The 25,739-nt window shown below is 45.0% G+C and overlaps 1 protein-coding gene across 3 annotated transcripts in view; it reads left to right on the forward strand.

Annotated features, from left to right (window-relative positions):
• Positions 1 to 8,043: 8,043 nt before the first annotated feature.
• The window catches only part of LOC119658718 (regulator of G-protein signaling loco), a 103,091-nt gene continuing 85,395 nt past the window's right edge, over positions 8,044 to 25,739 (forward strand). For 2 of the 3 annotated variants that reach the window (XM_038066338.1, XM_038066340.1), the window contains exon 1: positions 8,044 to 10,461. In XM_038066338.1, the coding sequence (XP_037922266.1) occupies positions 8,407 to 10,461 (2,055 nt within the window). In that variant the 5' untranslated portion in view covers positions 8,044 to 8,406. Of the gene's footprint in view, positions 10,462 to 16,274; positions 16,378 to 16,443; positions 16,575 to 16,668; positions 17,639 to 25,739 lie in introns of those variants that run through there. The other variant, XM_038066344.1, reaches the window with a different exon arrangement.

Below are 25,739 nucleotides of genomic sequence, written 5' to 3' on the forward strand. Positions count from 1 at the left end.
ATCTCAACAAGCCACGGCACAACCCTTTCCTGCTGCTTCTGCAACATGACTGCCATTATTCCATCTAGGCCTGGAGATTTATATGTGGAGAATCTATTTACAGCCAAGCCAATCTTAACCTCGGTAATTACCGATTTGATAGTTTCGCACGGCTACAAACCCTCCAAGCAAGGCTCTGACTCTCAGTCCTCCTCGCTGGCGGGAAAGTGCGTTTGAACCGCAACCCTCGGCGTATGGTGTTATTTATTTATTTATTTATTTAATGAGGACAATACACAGAAAGCAAATTTCTTATTACATATTGTCCTCAGAGGGAGGAGCAAGTAAAAGGCAGATTTTGCGCTTAAAGCTGTTCCATCTTGGCTTGGGGTCCTATTAGCACCTTCCCCGGTGCAGGGACGACAATCCCCGAGCTGTTGCTTCAGCTCATTGCTTCACCAGATTCACTTGCCTCTAACACATGACCAGCAAACAAACAGATCCTCGTCAGTTGGATGAGCCTACTCCCAGCCCATCCCTACACACTCTTGGCCTGTCCGAAGACGATTTCCAGAGGCCACCACGAGGAGGTCATGTAAGGAACCTGGATTATAATCAAACCAGCGTATCTCTTCGATGCTGTCCCAGAACTCATGGTTGGCGTTGGCATTGCAGTCGAGGTAACGCCTTCCTCTTGCAGTTTACCGATTTATTCCGGTTGGATCCCGATGTCGTCTCTTGGGAAGTACCTCGTTACCACGATCACTTCTCGATTCCTCCCCCCGGTTTACAGTAAGACAGGAATTCTGAAAGACCATTTTCTCATTTTGATATTTGCTCTTGGTTTTTCACAAACGCCATGTTTTCCTCTTGTAGACTACGAATCTGCTCCCGGTACATCCCGGCCTCCTAAGCCAAAGCTATGTTATCATTGGAAATTGTCCTCGCAATTACTATAGATGTAACTTTCGCATGGTGGAGGTTACCTGAGCTACCTTAGTGCTGCCCATTAGCTCCATTTGTGCTTGGAGTTCTTCTCCAATATCAGAGTATCATCCTCTTCCTCCCCCGACATGGCACTTACTTGTATTTCACGGTCTACCTTGAGTCCTAGAAAGTTTAGGTGTAGACCATTCAGCTTTTCCTTTTCTGCTGCATCAGGTCCAATTCCTTGGCTTCCCTGTTCTTTCAACTTCTACGGTCTCCTCGATTCCTTCGGGGTTCTCGGTAAGCTTTCCATCGGATATATCCCCGGAAGCACAATTTTTTTATTTTCCTCTCTACACATTCATAAGTTAGCTACTAAATGTGTAATAAATGAGGCAGCTACGACGTTTAATATCCTCCAGGGATCGGTCATCTTCCCCGATCGGGGGGAGTTTTCCTTTTCCCTCTTCCTTGCTTCCAAAAATTCTCCACAATCGCGTGTGGAGATCTATGTTTTGAGTGATACCAAGCCTTTATCGCATTAATCTCTTGACTCTTACCTTGTCCCTTAACCTTCTCGGAGTTTGCTCCCTCATGGGTTCGGATTAGGGTTTCTTGGAAGAATTCCCCTGGGGGCTGGTCTCCGCTGCTCCCCTTTTTCAATTTCACTATTGAACCTTTTTAAGGGCCTCTTTCTGTTTCATGCCTTTCTTCAGATAGTGCAGATACCATTTAGCGCTTGCACGAGTGATGCTCGCTTCCTCCCTGGCGTCTGATTTGTTGACGGCAGACTTACTTTTGCTGGTTCCTGGCTTTCGATCAAAGACATTAACATAGTTGATTGGGTCTTCCGAATAGGCCAATGTGGTGCTTGATTCCACTGCTTCTCTTCATTTTTGCCCTTCTTGGGTGTAGTCAGCTGGTTATCAATATTTTAAATATGTGTCCTTCTGATGAACCAGTTTGAGTGTGGTATGGGGTCCTGTTTATTTGTTGTTTTCATTTTTGCTTTTTTTTGCTAATTGCCCATTTATTTGGTTCCCACGAGTTCGAGGATTAGGAGGTCCATTGTGCTATGGACCCCCATACCACGGGAAAGTCAAGCTTATTCGCTGAGGTGACCAGGTACCAGTGAGGGTCTCTTCGAATACAATCAGTTATCAATCATACCAATGGGTACGGTTCCCATAACATCCTGGATTGAGGAAGTGTTTTTTTCGACTCCTGAGTTTAGATCCGCATCATTTTATCCATGGTAAGATCCCTTCGTACAGGATGCCGCTACCACCATTCACTAAGGGTCTTGGTAGACGAGAGGATTGACTCTTAGAGAGCCACACATCACCCCCAGAGAGATAGATTGGGTCCCAAGTAACTATATTCCGCATCCATCTACAGTCCGCTAGTTGGTCCCATCGGAGACCCTCCGACAATTAGGGCATGCTAAGTTTGACGAATCCTGTCATAATTGTATTGTTTGTTTAAGTGGCAAACAGAACAAAAAATCTTTGTTTCTATGTCCTCGCACTCCATAAAAGTCGAATCTCTTCCTCTGCTCATATATTAGAAAATGCCTCAAAGGCAACCTGTCTGAGACTTGAAACATATGAATGCATCTAATATCCTTCAAAGCCAAAGAAAAACATCAAATCTAATATGATACATATTCATCAGGGACATTTCCCTACTGACTCCCTACATATATATTCCCAGCTGACAGTAAAGAGGATTTATGCGAAAGGATTCATCTTCTCTCATATATCGACGTTTGCTACGCTATCACAGGCCAAGGCATCTTCAGAATTCCGTACGAGTATGATGTACGCCTTCAATATCCTTCCATTCCTTGCAGCATTGCTCCTTAAGTCGCTACAGTTGTGCCGTGCATCATTCTAACTCTTCAAGTCGTTATCAATAGGAATATCCTTGTCGTTGAAGCAACGACCCACATATTAAAATGCAAGCAAAAAGGATCCTTAATGCGGAAGAAAATCAACGATGGAGATGTATCCTTCTTGGTGTTTTTCTCGTTTGGTCCTGGTTTTAAAGTGATGGGCTCGTTATCGACCGATTCAGAGATCAAGTTTGTTGGGGGGCTGAACGCTAGGTAATAGCAGCGGATCATCCATCTTTGGTGCAACGATTTTTGCTTCTAATATTTCAAGGATGGTATTGGAAAGTTTAGGGGGGCTAGTTGGGATAGGGTGTTCGGCACAGTTTTCGTAGACGTCTAATCTTTGGACGTTAGGAGTTACCACGAATTATGCAGAATTCGGGAGACTGGAAGCCAAGTCCCACCATCTGAGGAAGTATGTCATTTACCAAAAAGGACATTCCCAGCAGAAACGCAACATTAGAACCTAATTTCAACACAGTTCTTCCTTTTTTTGGAAAAATTAAGGATAACATAAAAAGCCCGCATCATTTCTCCCAACTCACCTAAAGACACCCTGTATTAGCGTCTCAGGATACTTCTCCTACTCAAAATAGGCCAGCCAAGTCAATGAACTTGAGGCGTTTTCATAAATCGCAATAAATCCTGCTGTAAAACCAAACGAGGGTTTTATTTCAGCATATTTGATACGAATACGTCTCACGACCTGAAAAAAATCCACCAAGGATACAACCAAATCTTTCGTCCTGAGAAAAAGAAATTGAAAAAGAAAATCTTCCACACGAGGTTCATATGCCTGCATATGTTACTAATGGGCCGCAATCCTATTTGGAGGCTATTTGAAAAGATTGCCTCTAGTCGTGGTGGAATTATTCCTTTTTTTAGACGCACCACGCTGGGCTGAGCATATTGGCGTATAGGCTTGGCCTCCCTCGTCGCAATTTCATTCGTGATTTATGAAATTCACTGCCCATTGAGGCTTTCACTAGGGCCAATACTCAAGCCTGAAAGACAGCCAGGACCAATTTTCGTGTTGCAAAAGATTCGATGGAGACTGGATGATTTGAGAGAAATAAGGGAAGTCGCTGAATGACTTCACGATTGTTTTATTGATGTGTAGGGGTTGTGTGTTTCGGACGGGAGTTTGGTACTTGTTGGGAGGAATAGGATATTAGCTAAGGATTCCTGGATATTTATTAGCTCATAGTTTTGCTTGGAAGGTCAATGTTCGCAAAAGAACGGAAGTTCATTGAAAGTCAATAAGAACTTTTGAACTTTCCCTTCTACTCGCAGTGGATGGCGTAATGTGTCAATTACAGGGTAGCTCCTTCAAGTAATAGGAATGGGGTCGAAATGTGAGAAAATAGTGCCAGAAATTGGGGAGATCAGAGAAAAAATTTAGAACACCGGTATCTTTGCGAGTGAACCAAATTCAGGAAGAAGGAGCGAAATTTGTATTCGCCGACTTAGAGGCCAGGGGAGAGAGTAGAAAATGCTTCAGCGTGGGGGGTGGGGGGAGGGGTTGATGATTAGAAAGTTTGAAAATTAGCCAAATATTGCTCTTTGATTTATGCTTCTGGACTTGACGTTGCTTTCGTCCTTCCAAAACATTTTTAGCTATATTCACTGCTTGGTCTTTTGCCGAAAAACATCGGAGAAAATGGAGGTGTGCATTACTTGCCGATGAACTTTCGAAGGTAGATAGATAGGTAGGTATCAGTGGCCGCTTCGACCAGCCTAATTAACGATGTGGTGCGTCGTTTTGAAGCTACAAACTCCTAAGACCGGGACTGCTGTTACGAGAGCAGGGCGGCAAAGTCTAGCCGCCTCGGATCTTCATACCCAGCCCGTAGCATTCATGAACGAAAGCAGCTCTCCCACCCTGCAGCTAGAAATCTCTCTGAGGTCTCCAAAGAACGGTTTACCCAGTGTCCGTAGCCTGACTCTAGCTAGAGCTAGGCAATCGCAGAGAAAGTCCATGAGGATTTCCCTTCCTTCTCCGCAGCTTCGACAATGCGAATTGTAGGGTATGCCGAGCCTGGCGTCATGATCCCTTATGGGTCAGTGCCCCGTGCTGACCGCCGTAATCTTGAATGCATTTGCATGCGTCTGGCACAGGAACTCTCGTGATCGGGCTATGTTATAAGAGGGGCAAATTCTCCTTGACTTGACACAGCTCGTAAACCTTCACCATCTGGGAATATCGTCATAAGGGATGACATTGAGCTCTACGTTCTCCCAGGGGTTGCTGATTTTAGCGACGCACGAACCGAGAAAGTCCCTCCTGGCAAGCTGTAACGTGGAAGCCACGGACCACCTGAAAGGAATCAAAGCAAGGGATGAATCCCGTATGTTTGCCTTCGGTGTTCAGGAGATGCTCAAAGACCATCTCCGACAGGCTGGCCTCAACACTGGTCCACACCTCCGGCGCAAGTTTGTCGATATCAAAATTACCATTCGCCAGCGCCACACGTAAGTGGCTCCTGCCCACGTCACTGAACAGTTTTGCAGTTCGTGGCCCTTCGGATTTTCTGAGCTCTTACCCAGCCTACTCCGCTTGTGACCTTGCTCAACCTCATCTTGAGATCGATTGCGTTTCAGAGCGATGGGCTTCGCCTTCTGCTCGTCTGCCGGGCGTTTGCTATTGTATTCCTCAACAATTTAGCGAGGTCTTTTTCATCCCGCTCGTCGACAGTACCGGCCTCCTTATTCTTAGCAATCTTGCTGAGAATATGCTTGGCCTTCCGGTACTGACTCTTGAGCAGGGCACCAGTGGACCTTCGCTTCTTAGTCGGTTTCCGGCGACCGACATTCTTGTCGGTTTTCACTTTCTCGGGATCCTCCGACCTTGAGGGTTTCGGGTTAGGAGTACTATGTCTGTTACTCGCTACACCCAGTTCAACGGCAGCGGATTCCAAGCTGGAAGCCACTAGTCCGTCTGCTACGGCTGGTACCGAGTGTACTGCTCTCGACGGCTACTGTCTCCTGGCCAGATGCCAGCAGGTTGTGCTCCGATTATGCGCCTGGCATCATCCCTTCTTCTTCTATCGTCGTTTTTTGTATTTTTAAAATTGAGTCCATGTTTTGGTCCAACGAGTATTCTGGGAAAAATGTCCACCGTGGCTAGCCCGGCCACCAGGGTAAGGGTCTTATTTGAAACTGAAGGTGCCCAAAGTATTCAGAGTTCGCATACTAAAGACTAAGGTCTGCATTGGCCACGCAGCCCTCGGAGTATGCTGTTCCACCTTGACTTGGAGTCCTATTAGCACCTTCTCCAGTGCAGTTCCCCTAACACATGACCAGCAAACAAACAGATCCTCGTCAGTTGGATGAGCCTACTCCCAGCCCGGCCCTACACACTCTTGACCCGTCCAAAGGTGCCTTCCAGAGGCCACCACGAGGAGCTCGTGTGAGGACTTGCCGAATTATGCAACTATCGATAAGCATAATTAGACAACGCTGCCTTCGCCTTCGAAATTTGGTGAAAAGTTTAAAACTAAGAACGCCACATACATTGAGTTACATCTTTATACTTGAGTTTAAAAAAGGGGTCCACATACATGCAAAAGAAGGGGGTACATTTTTTTTATCAAATATAGTCATGTGGGGTATCAAATGAAAGTTCTCGGTTAGTACTTTCTGGAGCCGATCTTAATTTTGACATTTGTTGAAAAGGTGGAGACTGCCGGGGGTCGAAAGTGATCACTTCTTTTACGAATCCATTCTCAGCCAACCGAAAAATCTGAAAGAAAAAAATACCGAAGCTGCCTCTGTACGGTATCTAGAGGTCAAAATATTTCAATCTCGACAAGGAGATCCACTTGGGAGCGCCTCGAACGTCGAGCTTGAAAGAGTACACACATCGCCCTGGAACTCTAAAAGGGCCCTCGTATCGTGGTTAAGTGGAAGTGGTCACACATTAAGGAAGGGCGACTGTTGCATTGATGGCTACACCATGCAGTGGAATACACTCTCCCAAGATGGCCGACGGGTCGGTCGCCCCAAGGGCATTTAAGGCAAAAGAGTGGAGAAGGAGTGCGAACGTCTCGGAAAGGTCTGGGGGTAGCTGAAGTGCATTTCAGGTAACCGCAGCGATACTTCGTAGGTATGGATGATACACTGTACCCCATCAAGAGGTAGATAGCAACCATATATCCCTTTGTAGTTGAGCTCTGCGGATTCATTCGAGTGGGAGAACGTTTGAGGAATTGTCTAGCACCATAATCCCCCGAGAGCAAATTAATTTGGGGAACTTTTTGAGTCTACGGTGAACAGTTTCAAGCATTACGCGATAAAGGCCGTCAGTTGCAAATTTTTCGTATAAGGACTTTCGTGCTGAAGTATGCTCTTGGAAAACTATTCCCAACAACCGCCCAACATTCCCTTTGTGAGACAACCAATGTAACGTTACGGTTCCCGTAAAGATCTTCTCAATGGACCACCTGGAAACTGTTTATCTCGAGTGGGCAGACGCCCCATTCTTGGAGGTTACACCATCTCATTCGCCACTGACTCCAGTCATCTCAGCAGACACAACTTCTATCTGCTAGTCTGCAGCCTTCGTATCTACATTTTTCTTCCGTCGGTTCTTCATAAAAAATACCGTGCAAATTAGCGTAGATCCTTTATTTGGATCCTGTTACAATATTGCTGCTTAAAATGATACTTGTTTAGCGTAACTACTTCTGATAACAGAACTCAAGTAGCAGAACTCGCGTTTGTCCTAGATGTTAGGTGCGCATTCTTTCGTTGTCTTTATAAATTTTCTTTTAATACCGATCTCCATTTTCGGGAAACTATTACGCATTTCTTGCTGGAAAGGATCAATTTCCCTTTTATGACAAACATTGGACCAAGATTAATCAAACAGTTAAACTGTCAATTAATCATCAAAACCATTTCTATTATCAAAATTCCAAAGCAGGTAATCTTGGATAAACTTCATTAAGATACGCTGTTTCTTTCTTAATAATTATAATCTTAAAAACTGACTCCAAACCGAACAAATTTCGACATATTTTGAAACGTTTTTATAGTTTGCATACCGAAAAGAGACTAGCCACCAATAGATGTCACTCGCACTAGCCGGGCAGTACTTTCAAATTCACATATATTGGCAATGCTGTTGGTTATTTACAAGGAATTCGACCAAATTCCATTCCCCTTTCTGACGGTTTCCATGGCGACTGGCAACGTTGTTTACACGCACTGGTTAGCTGTCAAACGAGTGTTTCGTTGTCGTCCAACAACTCCAAGTGGATTTGAATGACTTTGTTTTGTGTTTTCACCCACGTTACGCCCGAAATCCCAGGTTTCCGCTGCAATTCCCGCTCGTTTTCCGCCTCAGTTCTAAAGTGCTCTCCTTTCTGCCCACCGCAAGCAATGGATTCAGGTCAAGTGCTGTAACAAAATTGCATAATTTCCGAATTGTTGCCATCGCGGGTACCCGCAGCCATCGTCGCGGCCGCCACCACTCCATTGGAATGCAGTTCTGTTGTGGGGATAAGATTGCCCAACCTTGTCAATTGCATGCCCCGGGGCTGTAAAATCTGTTGTGGAAATTGCCGTTTGTGAGGAATCCGCTCGTTCGCGAACCAATTTACGCGATGCATCACCATCACCGACGTCGAAAGAAACGTCCCAACTACGGAACCCGCACGGTGGAGGTGAGCCGCGGCTTCAACGGGTTCGGATTCACCATCTCCGGCCAAGCGCCGTGCATTCTGTCATGCATTGTGGCCAACTCGCCCGCGGATCAGGCTGGTTTGCGCGCCGGCGACTTCCTGATCTCCGTGAATGGGATGAATGTGTCCAAGTTGCCGCACGAGGCGGTTGTGCAGCTGATTGGGAACTCGCTGGGGACCATCAGGATGCAGATCGCCGAGCATTACTTCTCGGACAGCTCGGACGAGGAGAACGTGGTCAGCCAGATTAATAGGGTGCGACCACGGTACCTCCATCACAAACACAAAATGAACAGACTCCGGAATTCGCCCCAGAAAAGTCGGAATAGTCCAATAAATGCTGGAGCCGAGCAGCCTATTCCCTTGCATCCGGTGATCGAAGACGCACCGCCGTCTGTGGCGCACAATATCATCCGTTCACCGAACGCGAGCACCTCCAAGGACATCTCCAACGTCAGCGCCATGGTCCGAAAGACGAGCGACGCCTCACAACCGGAGATCATGCCGAACGAGAACGTTTCGTTGGAATATCGTGCCATTGTCGGGTATCTGGGGACCATTGAAATGCCCAAGCAAATCGCCACAAGCTCCAAGCTGCAGACGGTTCGGAGCTGCATAAGGAAAATGCGCCAGGAAAAGCGGAACCCCACCACCGTCCTCATGACCATTCTGCCCAACTGCTTGACCCTGAAGAATGCCAATGCAACCGTTTTGGCTACGTATCCTTCCACGCGCTTGAACTACGTGAGCAGCTCCTCCGAGAGCGAGAACCGCTTCTTCGGTCTGGTCACGAGTGCCATATACGCCAGTATCGATGACGACCCTGTCCCCCTGGACGGGCTGGCTGCCATCCCCCATCACACGCGCGACGTTATCATCTCCAACAGTTGCCATGTCTTCGTAGTGGATACAAAAATGTGTGATCACGCCACGCACGAATGCCGTGCGACTGAGTTCAAAATTGTCTGTACCAAGGACCCGATTTCGAATCTCTGCCTGGAGTTCCCAAACAACTCGGAATACGTCGTCAACTTGATCCGAAGCATGTACACTATGAAAGTCCTGCCGCCCACTGTGCGCCACGCAGGGTCAGCGCGTCAAAATGAACCCAACGCCGGACGAAATGAAGCGTTCATGCAAGCCAACTCACCGCAACCCAGCAATCACAGCGAAATCACCACGACCTCATCCAACTCGGACTCAGGCATTGGCTTCCACAATGACTGCAACAACATCTCTGATCGAATTCTCGTCGTTGACTTCCCTGGATTAGTTATGAATCGCTCCAACAACCTGAATAATTCCCGACCGCACGCGATCTGCAACAACATCGAACCGGACCTGTCGCGGAAGGACTCCATTCCGATTGCGCATGCCAAATCCAAGTCGGCGGATTTCAATACGCGTCTCACTGTCCGTGCCATGCCTGACCCAAAAATGGTCATCCCATCGCCATCCAAAAAGCAAGAAATCCCGGATCTTCTGGCCAGCTTCAATGTGAAAAGTCCGGGGACCCTGACTGCCACTCGATCTTGCGACGACGTTATCACCTCCGTGGAAAGGAGCATTGACTTCGTCCAGCACAAGGACAAGCGCCAACTCCAGATGTCCATTGACGACATAACGATGTTGGCAGGCAACAGCTCGGTTGCCGGGAAATCAACAGACGGCGACTACGCGTTCCTTCAACCCGACATGCCAGTGAAGAAGACCAAAAAGGCAGCAGTGGTTGATGACTCGAATTTAATGTACAAATTGAGCCCTAAAGTGTTTGGTGTGAATCGTCCGAACTCGATGAGTTTCGAGAATCTACCGCGGAGTGTGGATCGGGGTGGACAAAGTGTTGATGGACAATGTGGTGAACAGACCACCTTGGAGGCTTTCGAAGTTTGGGGCAGTTTGCAGGAGTTGCGCAATGCGGAGGATCTGGAAAGACCGAATGTGCTGGAAGGGACGTACAGCGAACCCGAGTTGATGGTGAGTGCGACTTTTTTTGGAGTTATTTGTACGTTTTAATTTTAAGATTTTTGGGGGCCATTGAGCTTAGGTTCCGTAGGAGATATTTATGGACGATTTCACGATCGTTTAATTGTGGATCAAATCCGATTGGGGGAGTCACCCAATCAGTATACGTGAAAGTAATCCAGCCCAAAAAGTCTGTAGGGATGATATCTATGATAGGAAAAGAGGCCGTTGTAGACGCTGTCTTAGTTGGAGTGGTGATGTAAGCCAGGACGCCACGTAATGAACTCGTGGAGCTCTACACAAAGCCGGAATTCGTCGAGTTCCTTTCTCAGTCAAGCCTTATCCGGACGCCAGTTTTTGCGCTGATGTTAATGATGGTGATGGTTTTGCTACTTAGGAATTAATTTGGACGAAGAAAACTAAAATTCTTGCTAAATTGAAAGCTAGCGAATGAGGTCTACTCGGAAGGTAGAGTAAGAAGGGCGGTGGGAGCCTTCAAATTACTAAAATCAACCGGAGGAGATGATCTTTTCCCAGCACTGCTCCAGAGTGGTCTAGAAATCGTCTTAGGGTCTCTCCTTAGAGTGGTAAGGGTCAGCATGGTCTTGGGATATACACCAAGAGCATGGAGGCAGGAGAGAATGATCTTAGGTTAATTTAGTTTACTGGGGGGAGCCGCAGCTCCGAGCACTCAGGCCCATTGTACTATCCCCGTAAATCGCCTATTCAGAAGCTTCCCGCCTTCGGCGTTCACAGGCTTTTGCGAATCTGAGAACATTTTCCAGAGGCAGAGAGTGTGCAAACTCTTCATTGAAGAAAACCTTGCCAAGGTGTCTTCGTCTGAGATCTGAGGAGGGCGGGCAACTGCATAAAAAGTTCAGGGCCGTCTCCTCTTCCTCCTCACATAGCCGAAACCACCACCCCAATCTTTTCCATATGATAGTTTAAGGAGCAGTGTCCCGTTGAAAGCCCTACTAGGGTTTTCATGTCCCAGTTCTTTAGGGACAACAAAAATGCTGCTCCAGTGACTCTAGGCTCTTTCACAAGGATTTTCGCTTGCCGGCAAGAGTCCAAATTTCTCCACTCAGCTGCGTGAATACTTGTAATTTCACCCTTCAGAGTAGACTTGACAGTAGATGGTCGGATTCCAAGAGCTGATTCTGACCCTCGGCGAGCCAGTCTGTCAGCCTCCTCATTACCAGCGATGTTAGAGTGCCCGGCACCCACATCAGGAATGTTTCGTTCAGTCGGCAAAGTTTCAGCAGCACCTGATGACAACTCCACACCAACTGGCTTGATATGTCGGTGCTGATAATGGCGCCCGACTGTCAGAACAGATTCGAGCGTTGCGACGCCTCCGTTTTTGTCGCAAACATTCTTCTGCTGCCAATGAAATGACATATTTCTCCGCCTGAAATATGGTCGTCATTTTTCTGAGGGATCGGGCCAGTTCTATAATCGGATTCCGCGAAAACATCCCTGCGTCCGATCCGCCCTCCATGACTGACCCGTCGGTGAAGATTATTAAGTCTGTAATCTGAAAAGACTCATGGCCATTTGTTGACCATTCTTCTTTTTCGGTGATTACGACAAATCTAGAAACCATATTATTGGTCGGCATCAAGGCTACCGGATGTTTCTCAAGGAATTTCCAGATAGACGCATGACGGTGTGATTGGCCGCCTTTCCACGCCCCAATGATATCGAGTCTATATGCGTCATTGGCTGCTTTCCGTTTCACCTCCAAGTGAGTGGGGGGTAAATTTAAGATAGCATCAAGTGCCGCAGTCGGCGTAGTACGCATTGCTCCAGTAATACTTAAGCAACCAAGCCTCTGAATCTGCGTTAGCAGCTGATCCTGCTTTTAGCAAAGATCAGTTTCGGACACCAGACGATGCATGCATACATCAAAATGATTTTTATTATGGATGAATACATCCAGTATATCCGTTTGGGTGAAAGTCCCCAGGTGTTACCTATCGCATTCCTACAGCACCAGAGCAATCTGCAGGATTTGTGATATTGTTCCTGAATATCGTGCTTCGACGTTAACTTGGAATCGAAATGTACTCCTAAGGCGGATAGCGTATCTGCCCCACCTGACGTTCCTAGTGAACGTAACTAATCCAGTCTTCCTAGCGTTCACCGTGAGTCCTTTGCGGAGGCATCAACTGTGGATTTCAAGCAGAGTTCCATTCAGGCGGTCACATATTGCCGGTAATTATTACGGCTAGGTCGTCCGCAAATGCTTGCGCGAAGACTTTTTTGTCCTCCAAGAGCCACAACAGGGTATCCATTACAAGAGCCATAACAGTGGAGAGAGAACCCCTCCCTGCGGGCAGCCCCTAATACATCCTGCTTCAATAGAATTCTGGCCGATCGATATGTGGATTTTTCTACACTCTAGCATGTGAAGGATCCAACTGATTAGCAGCGGTTCGATTCCATGTTGTCTTGCCACATCACAAATTGAAGGCACCTTCGATGTCCACGAATGCGCCTAAGGCGTATTCTTTTTCGGGCATCGCCTTTTCAATTTTTGCCATGAGTTCCGTGGATTTGCCTTTCTGGTAGGCGTGTTGCACTTGAAGTGACCACTAAGGAATGTGCGTATCCCTTATGATCCGATCTACTAGTGTTTCTAGTCCTTTTAGTAGAACAGATGTTAGCCTGATCGGTCGGAAGCTGCATAGCTCTGATGAATGTTCCACTGGGAACTTCTTCAGCGTCATAGAGGAAATATGTAGAGCACCATAGTATCTCTTTATCTCCCTATTGACTCTGTATAGTTAAGCCGATGTGGTGACGCCATTACATTGGTCGTTAGCCAAATTACCGTGGAAGTCTTTTGAGACTACCATGTAGGAGCGGGATCGATCACTTCCATTGGCATACAACATGTCCACATGTTGGAGGTTTAGGCTCTTCACCACCCCACCAACAACCCACGGTTCTTGTATGAGGTATATACATGTCTTGCAGCTGTTGATCCGACGACTGATAAGTGCAGTCACCGTTTTACAATGCTACATATTTATTTCAGATGAAGATGCCTAGGGCTGCACGTTACCTTCAATGGTTTTATGAGCCGACACTTGTAACGTGACGGTCCCTAGCCCGTAGTAGAGCCGGCAGCCCGATTTTTCCCGAACCTTCTTAACATCGGGTTCGGGAACGCCGATAGTGAGAAAAGTTCCCGGACTATCGGGTCTCTCTCCTATTTTGCTAGCAGCATCTAGGTGGAAGTGTTGAGGTTATTCTGCACACCAAGTTGTTTGAGAACCCCAGCACCATTACGCTCTTCTTCTGGAAGCAAGAGGAAGCCCTTTTTTAACGATGGTAGCTCAGAGACTCTTTTCAAGGTTAGTCGCGCACCCTCCCACACATTGTTGAGGGTGGAGCCTGAGCCACTCGTTCGTGTCTTCCTGCAGTGGCGTACAGCCATTCAGACTGAAGCAATCCATCCCTCGCCCTTTCACAACCGGGCTTGGGACCGGCTACGGCGGAGTTATTATTATTGTTATATTGTTAGGAAAATATAATCCTCTCGAGTGTTCATTCTTCGAAACTGATATGTGTTGAGGCTCTAAATTCAAAAAAACCACGTTTTACAGTGGCTGATAAAAGATGAGATGACATCATGCCCTTTGCACTGAAATAATATTCTCTTGTGAGGATTATGGAAAATCTCCATCAATTTTTATCTAAAAAATCTTTCGATGGGAGCTCTTTATTTTTAAAGCTGAGCAGGCTATTTTCATAAAACAGAAAAAATGTAATTTCCAGTGAGCCTTTGCCTCACTCTTGTACAAATCTGCAGCAGCGGAACAGCACAAAGATGAACACAAACATCTAAGATCGGCCAGAGTTCGAATGAGGGCACGAGATTGGTTCAACGTCAATCAACTTGAACATTGTACCGTCAAAGGTAATATCCTTGAAATTAATTCGATGGCAACGTTTTTAATACTTCACGTCAGAGTGTGGAATTTTTTCTCCCTAAAACCACCCCCGACTCCCCCTGTCTTGTGGAACCATATAACACTTTAGCGTCTGAAAGTCGTCTAGATTCACGATTTGGTCATCCTTGCTTTTTTTCAGGCAAGGAGACTCCTTAGTGTGCCACTCGCTACTGCTTTTGTTTGAGATACGAGGGATCTTAAGTTCACATCTATTTGATGTTGGACTAGACCAAATGGAGAGCAAAGTACTCTCACTTTTTTTGGTTCACGAAACCCTCGTTTTGGACATAGTATCCAAATATGCAAAAAAGGACGACTAACGGTTTCGTTCAGGGTAGAATTTGCGATTATATAAAAAGGAACGATTTGCAGCTGTTGCCACTTTGGGTCATGTTACCCCCAAGGCAAAGGTGAGGCCGCGTCTGATGAGTTGCCTCTGCCTTGGACGAAACCGTCAATCGTCTTTCATACTTAAAAATCCACATCTCGTTCCCTTTTATCATTCCGTCCAAAAATTATGGATCCGTTTCGTAGCATTCATGAAATTTCTGACACTTCCCTCATCAGGACTTTCGGTTCCATTTCCGCGCAGACTTTCCTCATTTGAAGATCATCTGTTAAAATGTAACGAACGATTGTTTTTGGGTAACTCGCAGTCCTCTTCAATCATTCGAGCACTTAATAGTCGGTCTTTGTTCAAAACTTGACATATTTTTTGCACCGAGTCGTTCGTTTGTGATCTCGACGGGCGTCCCTAGCGGTCTTCGTCGCTGGTAGACTCCCAACCTTCCCGAAATCTCTTGAAAGTTGACTCGTTTTCATCGCCCCCTCACCGTAGGCTTTTCGAAGCATGTTGATCGTCTCCGACCCATTTTTACTCAGTTTCACAGAAATTGGGAATACAAAACGCTTACCCAAAATCTGGCTAATGTTTTTCTCGATGAGGTTGCAGAAGGTACCTCTGCCCGGGAAGTAACTGTGTGTCAACAACTTCCTGCAGGCGATTGGTATTGGTCTCTTTTCGAAGTTTAGATCCTCCGCTCAGAGTTCCCACCCCCCTTGCCCCCTCCCCGCAACAATTAGCGCTGTCGACTGCAAAACATCATTTAGCGAAATTTTTGGACAGATCCTGTACAGAAAAGGGCCAATCTCGTACCAAGGTGAACTGAGTCATAGGCCACTGGTATGATTTCTGAGATGACCCGCAGTATAAGTCTACTATATACGACTGGCACAATCACAGCTAATTGTTAGGAAAAAAATCAATCCATTCCGCAGCGTTTCATACATAGATTAAGCCCGTTAAACTCTTTGGACTTCCGTCATTATAGCCCGGATATCTCCGGAAAAATTTCGTCCTCAGCGTCGAAATGCTCAATAATTGAAACACTGTCCCCAACACAAGTACAATAAAACCCAATTAAAATCACTTTAAACAATAATAAGATTCTCTGAACTTACGTTATCCATTCATACCCTCGAACCATCCATTCTCTTCCGTCTTTGGTCAAATTAAAAATGGAAACCTACTCGAAACGAACTCTATTAAAATCACATTCATTTCCAATGCACATATTTTACCATATCCAATCTGAATGACCTTGCCCCCGGTCCGTGTAACCCTCGTTTCGATTCTATTAAAACCAATCAACCAAGTCAACCGTAAACTGTGAATGGAAGTCAATCAAGACAACAGAGGAGGACCAAGAAGTATGTCCTAAACTAAGTCATCGCTTGAGCGGTTGTATCTAAGCCTACAATTACAGTCCCAGAGCTGAGGAATGTGAGCTAAATTTTGGGTTATTTATCTAAAAATGTTTAAATAAATAAAAATCTAAAATTCTCAAAATTTAATCTTTAAAGTTAATAGCCTTGTGATATATCCAAATGGAGTTGAAAAAAAACATGACCATTTTCTGACGAACTACTGATGACTCGTCGTATTCCAGTAAACTGCTGGCCAAAAGTATATTCGATGGAATAAGCTGGATTTGAAGATAATGGAGAGAGTTTACCATATTTAAATTTTCAGAAAAGGCTCAGACATTATCGTAGTCTTATCGGTCCTTATCAACAACGCTGGAGCAATTTAGGCTAGGGGAAACCCTTTATTTCCCAGAAAGCCATGCTAAGAGCATTGGATTTCATGCAAAACTTTCGCTGGTAATGTCTCATCCAGCTAACAGTTGACAATGGATGATGTCAACTGTTGGCTGCCAAGCTTCCAACTCACTTAAAATTATTCTTTATATTCCAGATAAGAAACACAATAAGAGAGCCCAAGCAATTCGTCCAGCTGAGAAGCTGACTCTGTTGCCTACAAGCGTCTAGAATATCTTTATTGTTTCTGGAGTCAGTTCTTAAGTTCAGCTCGAGATAGTGTACTTGAATTAGGACGACCTATCCGTCATAAAGTGTTGTCGATGCCCTCATTCCCCCCGCGAGGCCAATTCTTCAGCAACTTGAGCCCGTAGGTTTCGCGGAACGGAGACCCCGTGGCATGAATCAACTTAATTTACTTAATTTAAAGCAATTGGATGTTGTCTAATTGAATTTCATGAATGAAATTTGTAATTATTCAATTTTTTTTTCTTTGTACGTAACAAGTGGAATATGCACGTATGGAGATCAGTTCGCAAGAGGGTCAAGTTGGATACGCATTTGTCGGGTTTCACGGTGCATTTGACCGAGAGCATCTCCGGTAACGCACTAACTTTTCACGGATTTTTATCTTTTTCCCCCGGTACGCGTTAGGCGACAAGTTGTTCTTGCCAAATGAGGAGACAGTGTTTTGATATGTGATGTTAATGTGGTGTTTGCATCGAGCTCGGAGTTGGAGTCGACGATTCACACAACCCCCACAGTTTACTCACTATTTTTTCCTATAATTCCATTGAATGCTCTTTAATTGTTGCCAACTGACGCGGTGTGTATTGTTATATATGAAATGAGCCGATAAACGCGTTGGGCATTGTTGACTGCATCAACTTGCTTTTATGATTGTTCTTAATAAAGTATTTGTATTATCTGCAAGTATTGTAGAGTGCAGTGTTGTGTTATTATCGTTTACGCGCCGTGACCTCCCTTATGCACTGTTTTTAATGTTTGTGTGCATAATTCATATAATCCGAGGAACGACGATGCATCTACAATGACTACTACTCACAGAAATGTCCCGGAATATGTTGGAGCTAGTTTGTGGATTTTACTCCGAAGACAATTTAGAGGTACTTCCTTTGGCAATTATCTAACAATTGTGTCTATTCACAAAACTAAATCGTTTTAGGCTACAATTATCTGTAAATACCAAGAAATGCTATTATTAAATGAACTGTAATACGCGCAAAAGAGCTGAACATGTATTCATCACCACTGATCGCATGCCGCGTGACAAATAACAATACGCTCACGCTAGCTATAATATTAGCAGCTTTTAATTGGTTTAATGGAATATCCGATTAATATGGCTGTGAAATGAATTGTTTCCAGTAGCCAGCTATGGACTTTTGTAGATGTTTGTAAATATTCAACTGACTTCAGGGAAACGGCCTTTTGATCAAATCATACGTCACTAATCGATGAAAGGACCCCAAAGCCAGTAGCAGTTTTTGGGCTGAAAAAAAAACGAACCTCTGATTTGATCAACAAGTGTTCAGTAGTATCGTAAATATCTTTACTATTTGACCCTGATCCTGGTCGGCCGAAAATCCTGTAATCACTATCAGACAATTAGGTCCTGGTGTTTCTTGCAAGTGGTCGTAACGGACGCTGGGAATCCTAAGTCCGCACCAACTTGGTGACGGACCGGACCACTGGGGAAGCAACTTACTTCCTCTTTTGTAGTCCACGGACTTCTCTTTTTTGGGTTAAACACCCAAGTTTTCAAAAAAAAATTGACTGACGGTTTCATCCAGGGCAGAGGCAAGTCATCAGGCGCTGCCTCACCTCTGCCCTGTGAGCAACGTGACCGAAAGTAACGATAGATGGTAAGTTGCATCTGCCCTGGACGAAACCATCAGTCAACTTTTTCGTTCTAGTCGTAACGCTTTCACATTTCTTCCGGGGTTTTTGTTGTATCCCCTCCTTCAATTTTCTAATAGTGGGCATACGTCATCACTGTTACATAACTATTCTCAGTACACATTCAGTCAGTACTATTACTGGTCGTCCAGTTTTATGACACGAATAGGGTACTTTTGGCACTTATTGGATCAATAGCAACCGAATACCGTACTGAAACTTGAGCAAACTACAGCCAGGAAGCACGGGGCTAAGTATTTGTTAGGTTTGGCGGGCGCTTAAGCTGTAGACCACTCGGTTTTGTCACAATTTTCGGGGATTCCTTCATTCCACAAATTTGCTCTTTAGCATCATCAATGTAAGCAATCTATTTGTCATCAGCACTATCCATGATGATGTCAATAAGTAGATTTGCTCTGATTTCTTTTTGTCATGTCACCCCCCAACATTAATCTTTCTTGTGAAATCCAAGACATTAACACCCAATTTTTTCAACATTTTATACAATTTCAGAGGTTGCTTCATTTTTTGTCCGATTTTTCAAGTTTTGGAAGAGATATCATTGACGAACTGCTAGCTAATAGCTTCACTGGATCCGATTAATTAAAAATACTTAGTTTTGGAATTAACATAAAAAGGAGTGCCATTTAATATTCGCAACTCCAAATACAATAAAGTATGCAATAACGACCCCAGCTGGTCGGCTGCTCCAATTCAACTGTTTTGTTGCGAACTGAATAAGCGCCCCTTTTGGTGAGAGTTTTTACCGTCTGAAGTGGGGTGCGCTACATAATCCCCGTCGTGTGATGGAGTCACGTGAGATTAGGAAGATCACTTTTCCCTGCGCTAACGTTCGGGTACAAATATCGGTTGTGCTGTGGACTCAAGATAGCAGGTCACTGGTGCTGGGTCAAATGTTCCTCGACTGCAGTGGGCACTGCCTCTGCTTGACCTAGAATCGGAGGTTTTACCTAACTCGGTGATGAAGAACTTGGTCTATCGACTGGTGTGAGAGGGAGACGAATAAGGGCGTCTTCTTCGTAGGCCGAAACTTAGCCGCTGATCGAGGAGCTGCATGTTCCTTTCTGTTGGCTGGAAAATCGTGGATGGCTTTTCCACTAGAGTTTCTAATTGATGACCGAAGTGCAGCTGCGACTACACCGGAATATCCGCATCCGAAATTCGTGATATACTGGACCTTAATTCGAAAGGCCGGGTTGTTGGCTCACTGTATTCCGACTGCGACATCGGATTGTCCACGTTATATTTCAGGAAGGCACCCACGTCGCTTTAGCAGCGGAATTGGCGGACCGGTCTGCCAGTGGTGTGGCTTCCCGTCAACGGGAGAATCTGCCCAGCATCGTCAAAGCGACTTCACGGCCGCCTATGATAGCATAGCCAGAGTAAAACTGTCCACGGTCACGAGAGTTCGGTATTCCGACGAAATTAATAAGACTAAGCTGACCCTGATCAATGTGCGAGGCCAGATAAAAGTAGCAGGATCACTCTCGAGGCCATTCTATATCAACAACGGTGTAAGACAAGGAGATGCTTTATCATGCGTCCTTTTTAACCTGGCCGTGATACGTGATGCTGAGGTACATGCGAGGGGTACAATCCTCTTTAAGTCCATCCAACTACTGGCCTATGCTGACGATATTGACATCATGGGAAGAACGACCCGAGATCTAACAGGCGGCGCGAGATCTTGGGCTGCACATCAATGAAGACAAGACCAAATATAAGGTGGCAACGTCAGCATCAAACCGCGCTGGTCTTATACCAGAAATTCTGCACTTGATCCAGACCTGGGCCTCTCCAGTTCTTCGAGCTGTTTATGGCTCGTCGAATTTCCTCTTCGGTAACATCCGCATCCGCTTTAGTGTGTCCAGAATTTCAACTACGGGTATCTCTCTGGGGATTGCATAGTTCCGGTGAATCCTCTGCATTCTCACCCGTCTTCTCGCATTGCCAGTGCTGATCTGAATCAGTCTAGCAATGTCCTGCCTTAGTGAGTCCCGCCGACGTTCCAGACGGATTTTCCATGGTGAATCTCTTTGGTCACTCAAATCAATAACACGAAAGCGAATCTTCTGACCGTGCAATCTGATAGCCGCAACACACAAGTGATTGTAGTTGTAGCAGCGGTATATCACCACACAGCCGAGATGCAATCTCATCATTGATTTGAGATAGAATTCACGGAGTTGCTGGAGATGCATAGAGCCTGGGAATACCTGGTCTATGCAAAGGATCCATATCCGAGAATTCTATACACGCTCTTTGGAATTCGTCCCGAACCACAGCGGAAACCTCAGCTGGACGGTGGAAAGGAGTGCTTCGGCGAGTACTGAAACTGTTGTCTGCAGTGCAGCGTGGTGTTATTGATGCCGCCGCCTCTGCCCCCATCGGCTCTCAGTCACCAGTTTCCCCGATGACCTCAAGTCGAACACGTTCCCTCGTGGTGGCCGGGATTGTGTCGGGGGATGGGATTATTATTATTATTATTATATGGGAGTACCACATGGAAAGCGAACTCCACTGTTACCCAAAAGCTTCAAGTTTTCGTTAATACCTGTCTGCGTCATATCATCGGAGTGCACTGACTTGACATAATCTTAAAGGGACACCTTGGTCGGTGCACAGGCCTGTCACTCGTACGCGCTGTGATCGGAAGACGGAAGTGGCAGTGGATAGGTCACACTTGAAGGAGGGGCGACAATAACATTTCGAACTGCGCTATGCAGTGCAGTCCACTCTCCCAAGATCGCCGACGAGTGAGCATTAGAATTGATTCGATGTCTGTTTGTCTGTCTGTCTATCACACCCGTTTTACTCGGAAATGGCTAAACCAATTGTAACGAAATTTACTCCCTTTACATACAACGGGTTGGATCATTTCACACTGGGTTTAAGGGCGGCTCTCCATACTTGTGAAAGCGGAGGAGTTTTTTCTTTCACGGACTAAGGTCGTTCTGGGGTGTCAAATGAAAGGACTCAATTAGTACTTTTCGAAACAAATGACAGGGATATTTTGAATTGGAGTTATACGGGAATGGGAAAAGGTGATAAGGGTATTTCTGACACAAAATGAACACTAAGCCTTTATACCTGAAGCGTCCAGCTCCCGGTATTTCGACTCGTTTAGTCCCACTTTGAGGTCATGCACTTGTAGCCCATCACGCAATGCCAATCTAAGATTTGTTGCTGGTTGTCTATAAATATTTATCTATATGTAACCATGGAAACAACCATTCTATTTTCCATAAATAACATGATTTGCATATTTCCTGAAAAATTTTCCGCCACCTGCTCTTGTCAGTAGACAAATAAGCGAACTTAAAACGCTAAACCTCGTATTTCCTGTAAGCAAGTCTTAATTACTTAATTTTTTAATGATCCACATAAACACACAATTTTTTACAAGATCTCGAGTCAAATCAAACGAAACAGGCATCGAATATCTTTAAATTTTTCCAAAATCGATTCTGCACCACATTTCAGGGCAGACGAGCAATGTCCGAGCAGATGGTCAATTAATAAATTTCGTAAAGTCATCATCAATCATGTTTGCAAGAAATTCGCCCGGGGGTTGTGTGGCGAAAAGGGGATGATTGGTGTTAAGTGTTGTATGATGGAGGCTTTAATTCCCTCGGTAATGCCATCGATTCCGGACTTTTATCGCAGGTCCACAGTTGCACGTAAATCAAAACAGACGATCTTAAGAAAATAAATTACAGTAGGCAAGGCATGCATAAATACACAAATTTCGAAGGTTGTTAATGAACGTAAATAACATCTTGGATTTCTTCAATGAACGCTCAATTCACAGCGAGAGGAAAGTTTCGGGAAATGCGTTTAATGTAAACTTTTTTCAAGCAAAGTCAACAGCTATGAAATCTGGTACTTTCGATTTTTATGCAGATAATTGAAATAGCATTTCGGGGTTGTTTTCACTTGAGTGACGTCGTCGGGTTGTTTTCTGGAAAAGTCCAAAGGACGGACAACTGAAGGATTCTCGTCAATCGTGTGAAATTGTAAAAAATATCGAAAATATTTAAATATTTTCGGGGGAAGTGATAAACAAGACTTATTTTCGATTGGAGAGAAGAACTGGAACAGGGAAATTAATTACTGTATATCCTGTTGATAAAAATCACTGGATTGATTCAAAATAGGTCAATTAGGGCTGATTGACTTTCTGATCTGGGGTTGAAAATTTAAGCAATTGTTTATCAAGAAGACTATTCATAGTCGTTAAATGACTGACGTGGATCACGTAGTCACGTTGGGCCTCCAAGTTCTCCTTTTCTCACCCCCTACCCAAGTCGCGATTCATTTAATATTTTCGTTAGGATCCTGTCTCAATCCAACTTCAATTTGTTCATATCCTCATCCATACGCAAATGTGGATTAATCCCCAGAAACTTCACTTTAAAAAAAGTGCAACCAACCACTTCCAACACCTGTCCAAAAAGTTAATTACCATAAGAAACAGGTTCAATTCACTTCTCCAAGAAACAGATGAGGGTAAAGAATCGTTATGACGTGTGCAATGCACACAAGCATATTTGGCCTTTCAGTCCTTCAGGTGAATTGCGTCAGGTGCATGCTAAAAGGAAAGATATTTATAAGAAAAAATTGTAAATGGAGGAAGCAAATTTATTCAAGATGTTCCGGTTGGAAGAGTACAAGTTATAGAATGACGTTAAAGTCACGGGATCCAAGTAAATATGTATCTTTTTCGAGTGTTTGTTACGGTCAAGTTGCTAAAATATAACTGACTATGCATAGGGATTTTTTTGTTGGTAGGCAGAAAGTATTTAATTTTTTACTAACCCGTCCTGTGATCAATTGACGTAGAGGGTGAAGTCGTGGGAATTTTTAAAATCAATTACGGTAGAAGATTTGAGGGACTGAGCCTAAAAATTAGCAATTTATTTCAAGCCAAAAACCAGCATCTATTTTATTTAAGCAAATCCCAACCACACCTACGCACTTCTTGGGTTTCCCGCATTCCTCCTCCACTGTTCTGCGGGAAGCGCTTTTAGACCCACTCGTCTGCCATCATGGGAGAGTAGATTCCTTAATGTGTAACCTATCGACTGTCATTTCCGTCTTTAGATCACATCGCATACGGATGACTGACCTGTGCGCCGAACAAGTTCGTCATTTACAGCAATATCAGGCCAGCGTACTCCGATGACACGATCCAAACAGGTGCTGAGAAAGGCTTGGAACTTTTGAGTAACAATGGGGATCACTTTCCATGTGCTACTCCCATATAGCAACATAGGAAGAACACTGGCACAGAACAGTCTCAACTCGATCTTGGTGCTGAGATAACTGCATTTTCTGCTTCGTCTAAAATCTAGACAAAGCAGCGAGAGCAGATCTAACGTTGTTAATGCGTCATGCAACATCCAGATCGATATATGGATTGATCAACACTTTCGATGCTCTGTCCATTAATTTTGATAGGGAGAGTTCGATGACCAGTCAGCCTGAAAACCTTGGTCTGTAGTTCTACAACCCTGCAAGTGACCATCAGATGGTGATCCCTTTCGAGGTGTCAGCGCCTCTCTTGTTACGCACATCAACCTAATTGTTCGTACGATGTCGGTCAGTTAAAACTCAAATGACCAATGACGAGTCGGTGGAAAAGCCACAAATCTCCCACCTATTATCGTTACGGTCGCCGAAAGCATGCTTTCCCATCAGATCTGTTGTCAGAGCCCAACTTGGCATATAGATCATCCCTCACTATCAAACCTCACTTTTAGGAAGCCTCCCCTGAACTGCGTGTAATTGCCCATAGAAAGCATCCTTCTCCGCTATATCGGGAGTCTCTTTTGATGCATAGTATAATTGTGATGCTCCTTAACCTGGACCGGAATCTTGCAGTCAGAAGTCTATGAGAAACCGGCTCCCATGTGAAGAGAGCGAGCCGTCAGCAATAACCCGACACGGGATTCGCGTCAGCTACTACTCGGCTTTCCGCAAGAGAGAGAGAAAGCAGAGCGTCCCTAGAGTCTCACCATGTTACTTCGTTTAGGCCCAGAATGTCTAGCTTATATCGTTGGAATTCTCTCTCAAGTTGAAGAAAGCGAGCATTCAGAGGGCCTTCGCTACCATTGTCGAGGAGCGAAACCAATCCTAGTCCGTTTTCGATAGACAAAGCTCGTAGCCGTTACGGTGTGCCGGTCACTTAATCCGTATGGATGAGGATGATCCAGCCCAGGAAGTCTATAAGGGCAATATCGATGGTAGAAAAAGAAGACGATGCAGACCCTTCCTGAGATGGAGTGCTGGCGTAGGTCAAGAGGCCAGGCAGCTTTAAGGCATATCGAATTGGTGGACCTCGGCGCAAAACCGAGATGTTTGGAGTTCCTTATTAAGGCAGAGACTCCTTTAGAGCGTACTGTGTAGAACTGGAAGGCAAAAGAGAGACTTCAAGGCTGTGCAGAGTTCTTAAAAAGGATGAGTCGGCCAAGTTGGACTCTCTTAGAAAACCCGATGGAATTACACCATCTGAGAGAAGTGGTAGAGTTGACGGTTCCTGCAACTCCTTCAGCACGCAATTGCTGGGAGCTGGCCTGGAACACTGCGAAAGCAAGCGGTTGTTACCTGCTCTTTGAACGTAACTATTATCGGTTGTGATTTACGAGAAATTATCAACGGACACAAAGTTGTAGTCTCCTATCTTTATTCTTCTCGTTTGACCAGTGCGGTTTGATGTTGGTTGGTTGGTTTTTGGTGCTGGCGTTGCCACCATATATTTTGTTCGCCCGCAATAGTCAGGTTGAATTCTAGGTATCGATGATCTGACAATAAGATCTCGTCTATCAGCCGCCAGTGTGTAATTAACTCTTATACTTCGGAGGTAGAGATTGTTAGGTCAATTACTTCACTTCTTCTTCTCGGTCCCACGAACGTAGGAGCACGCTACGTTTGCAGTCATGAGACCAGCTTAAGTGATGAAATCAAATAGCTTCTCTCCTCTTGGATTGCAATAGTTTGCTGCCCCAACAAATATGTTGAACATTCGCATCGCATCCCATTAAGAGTTCGACACCACTTGGTTCTGCATACACTACTAGATCCGTTAGTCCTTGCGTCCGTGAAGGATACAAAGACTCCTGGGGTAAATAATCGGAAGCAACTATGATGTTTTTCCTCTCGCCATTAATCTCGTATGATGACCGTAATTAAATCCTAGGAACAGAACTGTCTCAGCTTGGTTGTCTCTAACCGTCTTGACATCAAGGCCCAAGCTCTCGGTCCTAAGAAGATCCTAGCCCCCTTTAT

This window comes from Hermetia illucens, chromosome 6 (assembly GCF_905115235.1).
Source record: "Hermetia illucens chromosome 6, iHerIll2.2.curated.20191125, whole genome shotgun sequence".
Classification (NCBI taxonomy): Eukaryota; Metazoa; Arthropoda; class Insecta; order Diptera; family Stratiomyidae; genus Hermetia; species Hermetia illucens.